This window comes from Loxodonta africana, chromosome 9 (genome assembly GCF_030014295.1).
Source record: "Loxodonta africana isolate mLoxAfr1 chromosome 9, mLoxAfr1.hap2, whole genome shotgun sequence".
Classification (NCBI taxonomy): Eukaryota; Metazoa; Chordata; class Mammalia; order Proboscidea; family Elephantidae; genus Loxodonta; species Loxodonta africana.
The window spans coordinates 52,820,176-52,831,148 of NC_087350.1; the positions used below are offsets into that span (position 1 = coordinate 52,820,176).

General features: G+C 36.5%; 1 protein-coding gene across 1 annotated transcript; it reads right to left on the reverse strand.

Moving 5' to 3' along the window:
• Positions 1-411: 411 nt before the first annotated feature.
• On the reverse strand, positions 412-2,582 carry LOC100662654 (olfactory receptor 1L4). The gene has a single exon (XM_010587657.3). It carries the CDS (start codon positions 2,544-2,546, stop codon positions 1,611-1,613), a length of 936 nt encoding a protein of 311 aa, XP_010585959.2. The 5' UTR covers positions 2,547-2,582; the 3' UTR covers positions 412-1,610.
• Between the last annotated feature and the right edge of the window lie 8,391 nt (positions 2,583-10,973).

The window sequence follows — 10,973 nt, forward strand, 5'->3', positions numbered from 1 at the left end:
CTTCCTCGTCTTTTTTGAGCTTCTTTCTGGATGTCTTGTCCTTCACCAAAAGTGGTGTGTTGAAGTCTCCTAGTATAATTGTGGAGCTGTCAGTCTCACTTTTCAGTGCTGTTAGGGTTTGTGTTAGGAAACCCTGGTTGCATAGTGGTTGAGAGCTACAGCTGCTAACCAATAGGTCAGCAGTTTCAATCCACCACGCAATCCTTGGAAACCCTATGAGGCAGTTCTACTCTGTCCTATAGGGTCGCTATCAGTCAGAATCAACTCAACGGCAACGGAGTTGTTTTTTTTGGTTTTATGGGGAAACCATTAAATGACGTAGGAAGAATCAAAAGAAGATGGAAGGAAAATGCAGAGTCACTACACCAAAAAGAATTGGTCAACATTCAGTCATTTCAGTAGGTAGCATATGATCAAGAACAAGAACTGATGGTATTGACGGAAGGATTCTAAGCTACATTGAAAGCAATGGCAAAAAACAAGACTCCATGAATTGACAGAATACCAATTGAGATGTTTCAACAATGCACATATTTGGACTGTGCTTCCTGGCTCCCTTGTGGTTGGGTGGGGTAATCAGATTAGGTGTGAACAATAAGTTGTGGGCACAAGTGGTGTGGGGCACTCTGAACCAGAAGTGTCAGTATAAAATCTTCAAGGGTCTTCCTCACCTTCTGACAGAGTTATTAGCAATGTTTAGTATAGGGGCCGCTCCATAAGTTTAGGTCCTGAATGTCTAAAATGAGCAGCACACTTACACTTTTTGGTGAAGAACAAGCAATGAAAAGTAAACCTTTGGTGTTAAGATCCTAAGATTTTGAGGCTGGTTGTTTCCACATCATCCTCTAGCTCACCTTGACAGATGTATTGCTCCTTCCAGGATATAAAGGGCAGGTCAGTGAGTGCACTGGTCATCTGGAGAAAGGATGAATTAAGGGAGAGGGGAGAAGGAGACAGGTACTGAGAATGCACTCTGTAATCACTCTGTGATGGGGAAGTGGCAGGGAGGGCAAGTCAGCTTTGTAAATTATTTAATCTTGCCAGCCTTATTCTCCCCGTTATCAAATTGTTCAGAAGACTGTAGCCTCACAGGTCTTTTCAAAGTAGCTCAAATATATTCCAACATTCGATGCCTCTACCTCCTCAGGTGGTTTCTGCTATTTGAAATATTCTGCCCACTTCGTCATTTCTTGTCCCTTGTCTCTGAAAATTTAGTCTGTCTTTCAGGATGATGATCTTAGGTATCTTGCTCCAAGAAGTTTTTCCCAGTTCTCTAAATCCCACACAGTTTATTCTTCTTTAGTACTGGCCACAGACGATTTTACAGAAAAGTTATTTGAGGGATAGCTGTATTCTACTACCTGGTGTTAATCAATTATTTTCCTGAAATCTGATTCCTAGCAGTACCAAGTCTCTGACTGAACATATATTTGGTCAAAGTTATAGATAAAAGCCAAGTGTTCTGACTCCAGGCCAATGTTTCTACTGCTATCCAATACCACTTCTCATGACATCCTTGGATGCTATGTGGATAATAGCTAAAGAGGGAAGGATAACCTGACAGTCTCTTAGGTCATCTCCCAAATTTGACATTCCATCATCTTGTTGTTCTATGAGTGAATTCTGTCCCTTAACTTTCCCAAACCTCTCTTCATATCCTTGTTCCTCAGGCTATAGATGAAAGGGTTCAACATGGGTGTCACCACAGTGTATGTAACTGTGGCTACTCGGTCCTTCACTACTGAGTACATGGACAGGGGCCTAAAATAAACATAGATGACACTCCCATAGAACAGGGCTACTACAGTGAGGTGGGAGCCACAGGTGGAGAAGGCCTTCCACTTCCTAGTTGCGGAGGGGATTCTGAGCACAGCAATGATAATCCGTATGTAGGAGAAGAGTATGCACAAGAAAGGTGTCACAATGACAGCCAGGGTCTCAGTCATGACCACAATCTGGCTGGAGGAGGTGTCAGAGCAGGACAGCTTTAGTACAGGCTGAGTGTCACAAAAAAAGTGCTTAATGACATGAGAGGCACAGAAAGACAGACGAGACATGAGCAGCACCCGGAGCAAGGAGTGCAGATGAGATATGGTGCAAGAACCCAGTAACATGAGAAGACAACGCTGTGGGCTCATGACCACATCATAACGAAAGGGGTTGCAGATGGCCACCAGTCGGTCTATGGCCATGGATGCCAGCAGATAGCTATCAGTGTTCCCGAAGGCCATAGAGAAGTACATCTGGATCAGGCAGCCCACGTAGGAGATAGTTTTTTCCTCTGATAGTAAATTCACTAGCATCTTGGGCACAATGACTGTTGTGAAGCAGATATCCATGAAGGACAAGTTGCTGAGGAAAAAGTACATAGGAGTATGAAGCCTGGAGTCAGAATGTATGGCTAGAATGATGAGCACATTCCCCACCATGGTGACGAGGTACATGGTGAAGAAGATGGCAAAAAGAGGCTTCTGCAGCTGAGGGTTGGAGGAGAGGCCCAGAAGGATGAAGCCTGAAGTGCTGCTGCTGTAGTTCTTTATCTCCATGTCTCTGGGCTTCCTGGATGTTGTTTAGAGGAGCAGTGGGAGGGATGCATAAGATAATGTGATCAATTCAGCTATTTTCCTAAGTTCCAACCTATAAAAAAAGCCTACTTCTATTTGTTAGAATTTTAAAAAATGCTTACTTCAAGCAACTACAGAAAAACAAATAGAAAATCTAATTCAGCAACGAGAGAGTTAAAAAAGAAAATAAAATCAAGAACTGCTTCCTAAATTGGAAGCTAAATGTTTCCCGTGTATTCATAGAAACTTCTATGTGCCCTAGTTTATCTGAGTTCCTCTCAATTCTCTTAAAAAAAATTTTTTTTTTTAGCTTGTGTCTTGACCAACTCTTTAGCCTCTTATTTTATCCCAGGAAAGAGGCTGCTGGGTCCTACTTTGAATCGGGATGTTTTCATTGCTTATGTCCCTATGAATTCTCATCTGCTCATAGCTGGGGTGGTGTAATGTGGGGATGGTACAAAATGATCATCAGAATTAATGAATATTCCTTGACACGTGGGACAGATTACACAATAAACAAGGTAGGCATGTGCTTAGGGCATGAACAAAGCAGGCGCACCAGTCGTCCAGAGCAAGGACTTTTAGATTCCAAGCAGACAGGAAACAAAGAAAAGTGAGCACTGCAGTGGATGGAAACTGGCAGGGGACTAAATGAAATTGATACCATTTTATAAATTTTGTATACAATAACAATTATATTTTCCTTTTCATTTCAGACTGGTCAGGTGTAACCTCACATTCAATTCTGTCTAGTCGACCACATATGAAGCACCAGGGTCACTGTAATCATGTGACTAGTGATGTATGTGGTGCTATGTAAAGTGTCTTCAAATTGAGCATACCCTTGTATTTGTATCATGATCTCTCCTATTGGCCACGCCCTCATCGGATATCAGCAGTGTTTCAATGAAATGTGAAGACATAGCATCAAAGGAGGGAAAGTGGGTGCACAAGTTTTAAGTATTATTCCAATACAAAACCACTCATGGAGATCTGCAAAGGGCCCACAAACAAACATCATACTGCAAATGAATGAAATTATTTCCAGCTGCTTTGTAAGTACTATTTCTTCTATCTCAGACCTGAACAAAAAAATTACATATTCCAGATTAATTTTATTTTTATCTACTAATTTTAATTACTAACAGCAGAAGTACAGATCCTGGTCTGTGGAATAATTTTTAACATTAACATCCAAATTTGAACATAAATTTCATTTTATAAATTTTTCTATTTTCATTTTTATTTTATTTCATTTATTTTAATTATTCAAATTTATTTGCTACCTTAGAACCAAATTTAAAAAGTGACATAATTTTATATCCAAATAAAATGAAATGGAAACAACTAAGTGGGGCACAAAAATGAAAGCTCACACACGGTAACAAGAAAAGGATTTGTGAATCCCTAAAGACAACTCCAAAATTAACTTCTTTTTTGAAACATCAGGATCAGAAGAGACTTCTTGCATTAAACACTTCAGTTTAATGGGTGCAAGTCATTGTGCTAGCTCTGCTACTGCTGAAATTACTAATAGCAATACAAATATAACAGAATTTGTCCCAAAGTCTGAATCCATTCCTTGTTGTAGTAAAAAAATTAATAATGGTATAAAAAGTGAAGCTATTTTATACTCTGAAATTGTTACTTCAGCAGACCCCATAAGTGACAGAATTATAGATCCTGCTATGTGTAATAATTTTTCTCCTAATGATGTAAATTATTGGATCAAAAGAAGGCCAAGTGATTGCCAACATCACAGTGAATCGTTTGAAAACTCTTGAGCCAGAATATATTTCTAGGATGCAAAAGTAATACTGAAAATTATACAGGGAGTGGTTACTGTATTCTCCATCAGTTGATTCTGTATATCATTTTGTTTGGAAACTGCACAGTCTTAAATCATTTAATTCTTGATTTGCTAGTGATGTATGTAGTGACTTGGACAACTGAAACATGATTGATAAATGTGGAAACAGTTCACCTCACACAGATTGTATGTTGTCATATTTAAACTGAAGACATGGTTTTGGCTTAGCTCATGAACTGGAAACTCAAATTAATGAACATCTGTATTGCAATGTCTTCTTGCAAGGCATTGTTGCTGTCATTATAAGAATTGCTGAACGTGGGCAGTCTTTTTGAGTAAGAAATGAAGTGTTTGTGACCTCACAAAATGCAAATTTTTTTTGGTTGACTTGAATTTGTTCTTAGTTTGATCCCTTTTTAGCAGGTCATATCTCAAAATATGGTAACACAGGAAAGAGCAACCCATCGTACATGTCTAAAACAATGTGTAAAGGATTAATAAACTTAATAAGTGATTAAGTTTGATCAGCTATTTTCAGTGAAATAAGTATAGCTCCATATTTCAGTTTGTCTGTAGATTCCTCTCCTGGCCTTTCTCATACAGGTCAGCTAAGTATTGTTTTAAGATGTGTAACTGCAACAGATGGAAAATCTGTTGAGTGATTTATCACATTTACTAGCTTAAAAAGTCATCCCAGTGAAGAAAGTGTAGCTCAAGTACTTCACTATTTATGTGAAGTTTGCAAAATTGATTTTCCTAAGTGTAGAGGTCAGTGCTATGACAATGCTGTCGATATGTCAGGGTGTTAAAAAGACATGCAACAGAAAATTTTAGAACATAACGAATATGCACATTCACGTTTTCTTGTAGGATGTAGTGCAGTAGATTGTTTTCTGGAAGCAATTTTTTCCTACTGTCCAGCTACTCTGTACATTTTTTGCCACCTCTACTCACCAATGGGCAATTCTTAAACATATCTGGGCAACTATCAAGTGTTTAAATGTCTTCCTAATACACATTGGGAAGCATATGCAGTAGCAATGATTCCAATCTCAGAATGGTACGCTCAGATTCTAGATGCCTTAGAAAATATTGCTGAAGACAAGACACAAAAAGGAGATACCAAAAATGAAAATATCAGCAACAAAATGCAAACACTAGAGAATGTATTTATGTTGATAATGTGGAATAATATATTGTAGCATATTCATCAGATGAGTCAAGATCTCCCAAGATTCAGAAGTAAATTTGAAGACATGCACAGATTTTTACCAGTCAGTAACAGGGTATTTGCATAATTTAAGAGAAGATTTTTAAAACACAAAGAAACAAATACTGCCAAATACTAATTATCAAGCAGTTCAGGTTTTAGAAGCATTAGAAAGAAACAAATATATGATGGAGGTGCTCCAGAAGTATCACCGACTGCTAGAGATCAATTTTGTGTAACCACCTACTACACAATCATTGACACACATGAATCTTACATGAAAAGGACAAAAGTGTAGGAAGTTCTTTCAAATAGATTTTTCTTCTTAAACAATGTGGATATAACTGATGAAGAATGCATGAAGGCATCCAAAAAGTTAGTGCAGATTGATCCTGATGATTAAAAAACAAACCGTTACAGAGAAGCATGACACTTTTACTCTTACACGAGAGCTAAGTTAATAGATTCAGGAAAGAAATTTTACTTATGTTGGCACGAATGATTCCATAATGGGAGATAAAATGCAATTTGTATTTTCCAATGTTAAAACTGCTTCATGCATATTCCTAACTTTAATAATCACAAAATTGCACACAACAGAATGCTCATTTTCATCCCTAAAGAGACTCAAAAACCCTTAGCGTGTAACAATGATTCAAGAAGGACTTGGTTTATAATCCTTATTACTTAAGGAAATAGATCTTGTTTGGCAGCTTAATTGTGATGAAATAATTGAAGAATTTGTAAGAGAAATAATTGAAGAATTTGTAAGAGAAAGAATTGTTTTTTAATTATAACATGTTAGATATGAAAGATCTATCTAAAAATAAAATGTAATAATTTGTTTTAATACTAGTTTCCTGATCATTAAATTATCTTTCATGGCATCCATTCATTTGTTCACTTATAATTATAGCATTTATTACAAAACAAGCATTGAAATTGAAGCATGAGTCATTTAACGCAAAATTGGTGAAAGTCAATTTTTCGTTGTGGGGGAGAAACAGAATTTTACATTGATTATTGAAACAAGCTAAGCTCACTGACTAGTTTTCTATGTGTAGAATATGTGGAATATTTTTTTGTAGAAAATGTGGTTTATATTAAAAATCTTAGTACCCCACATCCACTAAAAATTTTATAATCCAGTTCATCTCATTCCCCTAAAATGGCATATGCCACCTTTATGTTCAATCGCTAATATTATAGTCACATTTAAAAAGAACTTACATCATGGATAGCTAAGACGCACACGCACATGTATATGTATATGTTACTTGCATATTCCATTCGAAAGTGTGAGTAAGCAGAGGAGGGGTCACCACAGATTATCAGTGTTTAGGGCCCTCACATGCCTTAATCCGGCTTGCTTGGTGCCCATAAAATTTAGCCGAGACTTCCAGAATCTTCATAGGAAAGACTCCTCAATGTTTATTTAAATGTTTTTGCTTTGCAAACAATGGTGACTTTTGGCTAACATAATCTGGCTACTTTAATTATAAGGTCCTGGTCCATGGAAGGCACACAATAGGAATACTACCAGGGAGACCCTGTATTGCTGAGCTTTATTCTTTGAGTATGCTATTCTTTTCCAATTAAAAAATGATGAGGCTCTCATCCTCAATATTCAAATATTACAAAAATATGTAACTTAGAATATAAGAGTTCCATTTCCCTAGTATCACAAAAAAGATAAGGCAAGGGTGACCCGTTACCACTATTAAGCTACATTGTTCAGATGGAGATCTAAGCTTGTGAAATGAGGCAAAACTAAAAATAAAGGTGCTTAAACATTAGAAGAGACAAAATTATCATTATTTTAATTGACATGTTTTCTACTTAGAAAAGCTAAGAATCATCTGAAAGACCATTAAAACCTAAGCAGATTTTATCAAGGTGGTTAGATAACAAGATAAATATAGAAATATAGATGCCTTTCCCATGTTAGGAAAATGTAATGGGAAATAAAGATTCAGTTTCCGATGGCAAGGAAATCTAAAAACTACATAGGAATAAATTTATCTGATGGCTCTATGACACAGCAGAAAGGTAGATATGAATAAATGAAGATCCTATACTCCAAAAAAGGAAGACTCAAAGTTTAAAAAATCTTTGATCCTTCCCAGACTAATAAGAAAATTCAATGCAACTCAAACAAAAACCCCAATGATATTTTTAACGGAACTTTAGAAGGTTGTTCTAAAATTCATCTAAGGGTGTTAATGTCTAAGAACAGACAAGATAATTTTCAAAAATTAGAATAATGAAAGGGAACATTTTCAACGTCCAATCAAAGCACGTATTAACCGAAAACAGTATGAAACTGGCACACAGAGAGAAAAACAAATCAATGAACCAATATAGAGAATCCTATATTTCTGTATTTATACATGTATAATATAGGAATTTAATATAAAGGTTCATTTCTTAGCAGAGGAGAAAAGATGGTTTATTCAATAGTATTTATGGCAATTGGCTGAACATCTGGTGAAAATAACCTAGATTTCTATCTAACTTCATATATAGAAATAAAATCCATAAGGATGAATGATCTAAAAGTAAAAATACAAAGCAAACAAAAATTATAAAATAGGTACTAGCCAAAAATAAGGGAACATTTTTTTTTTTTTTGGTTTCAGGGGACGAATGCCATTTCAACAGGAAATGAAATGTAGAAGAAAGAATGACAAAATACTTTTTTTCAAAAATTTGAAAATCACACCAAAGGGAACTATATAAATAAAAAAAAAAAAACTAAAAATATGAACTACAGACTCAAATATCTCAATACACTTACTGAAGCAAACATAAGGCAAATTATTCAATCTTACTGGTAATCAAAACAAACAAGAAAATAATTAGACACTGAATGCTGAATACAATTCTCATCCATCAGATGGGTACTAATTTTGTTTTGATAACATACAAAGAGAAATAGACCCTCACATACACTAGTAGTGTGGGGGAAATCAGTTTAGGTTTTTTGGTAACCTCTGTCAGAATTAAAAATCTGCATATCTTTATTCAATAATTCAACTTCTAGAAATATATTCTATAAAAAAAATTCTATAGAAATAGCCATATATGATAACACAAAGATATATGTACAGATATTTTACTGTAGCATTGTCTATAATACCAAACCAAACCAACTAATCAAACAAACAAAAACAACCCATGGGGAAACAATCTAAATATTCACAGAGATGAATTATTAAACAATTTATAAGGCATTTTTCATTCCCTGGACAGGGACATCATGCTTGGTAAGATAGAGGGTCAGTGAAAGACAGGAAGACCCTTGACGAGATAGATTGACACAGTGGCTGCAACACTGTGCTCAAAGCAAAGATTGTGAGGATGGCGCAGTACCAGGCAGTGTTTCGTTCTGTTGTACACAGTTTGCTATGAGTTGGAATGGAATTGACAACACCTAACAACAGCGCATTTTTATAACTCAATATCATGCAGTCTTCAAAGAAATTAGATGGCTAATGTTAGACAACTTTTAGTGAGCACTCAATATATACCACACACTGAGCTGAGGACTTTCATGCCCTCTATCAGTTTATTCTCTCCAAATCCTGAGAGATAGACGCTATTATTATCCCTGTTTTACAAATGAAAAAAATAATTGGAGCTTTGCAAAGTTAAGTAATTTACCAGATCCCACAGTAGGAATTTTAGCAGTATGACTGCAGATCCAGAGCTATTCATTGCTAAGCTATACTACCATTGTTCCTCTATTGTCTGATAGCCTGTTAAGTGACATAGCAGATTACAGAACAGTGTATATAGCATAAACTCGTTTTTGTAAAGAAAAGAATACTTTATACATAGTGTTTGTGTGTGGCGTGTGTATTTGTGTGTGTGTGGTTACCTTCAGAAGTGAGATTGGAAGGATAGAGCTAGGAGTAACTTCCGTATTTAACTTTATATTGTTTGCATTTAGAAAATAATGAACATATGTTCTTTCGTATTAATTTTGTAATCAGAAAGGTGACAGTTTCCTGTAATTCCACTTCCCAGAGGACTAGAGTTGTGCTTATATTTTAGATTTGTGATGTTATTTTTTGTACAGAGATCTGTACATACGGTGAAACCTGTGAAAGATGGAACTCTACAGGACTGCCTTATTTTTCCGGGTCTTGAAAGTTTTCTGCCTTGGACAGGGTGCAGTCTTAGCACTTTCCTATCACTCACTTTAGTGGAAAATATTTGAAATTTCCTTCTCCGATAGGTTTCTGTCTTACATGGGTTCCACCTTTCGCAGGTTTTCTTGTAGTATATACAGGAATGGAATCATACTATCCGTAATGCATTTTTTTCCCCACAAGTAGTGTTGTTAGTTGCTGTTGAGTCGATTCTGACTCATGATGACCCTGTGTGTTCAGGGTAAAACTGCTCCACTGCGGTTCCAAGGCTGTCATCTTTCAGAAAGAAATCATCAGATTTATCTTCTGAGGAGCTTCTGGGTGGGTTCCAACTGTCAACCATTCTACTAGTAGTCAAGCACTTAACTGTTTGCACCACCCAAGGACTCCACAGTGTGACAATGTAAATTTTTGTATTTATTGTTTGTACTTACAAGAGAATTTCTATGGTATAAAGTACATTCTGAAATATGGAATGCTAAGTTGGAGTTTATGAGCATTTTGGTTTTTAACTGATATTGTCAATCTGAGACAACTACTCTTCATGCCACTTCTGGGAAATATGTTCACTTGACTCTCTGGACTCTGTTCCCATTTCCTTCACTGTGTTTTCAGCTTCACTCTGGGGACATTGTTTTTCCTGGTGGCAAAGGGCTAAGTGATCCCTTTTGTGTTGAATCGTGGATTCCCCAGATGTACATGATGTTTCTCCAGGTCAGTAGCTTAGCCCCTTCCATTTAGCTGGACCTGATAAGACTGTGTGTTTCTTCATGTCTTGGGCAAGTCATTTCACCTCAGTATACTCATCTATAAGATGGAGGTGCCATTTTCTGCCCTGCCTACCCATCAGTTGTTTGGAGACTCAAATGAAAGTTAGTGAAAAGTATTTGACAAAGCCATCTACAGGTAGCTAGTGTTATTGCCCACACAATAAGCTAGAGAAATGTCATTTTAATGATGGGGCTTGTCATATGTTAGTGTTTGGGGAGGACCAGGAGGGACTGGGAGCATTTCTAAGCCATTTAAATCACACTATTATACTTTTTTTTTTTTATACTTTAGGAAACACTGGTGGCATAGTGGTTAAGTGCTATGGCTGCTAACCAAAAGGTCAGCAGTTTGAATCCACCAGGTGCTCCTTGAAAACTCAGTGGTGCAGTTCTACTCTGTCCTATGGTGTCCCTATGTGCATTAAAAAAAAAATTATACCTTAAAATATTAAGATATTTACTCCC

Bases quoted from the DNA above. Each gene is read 5' to 3' on its own strand.
- LOC100662654 (XM_010587657.3), bottom strand. From the start codon at position 2,546: ATGGAGATAAAGAACTACAGCAGCAGCACTTCAGGCTTCATCCTTCTG.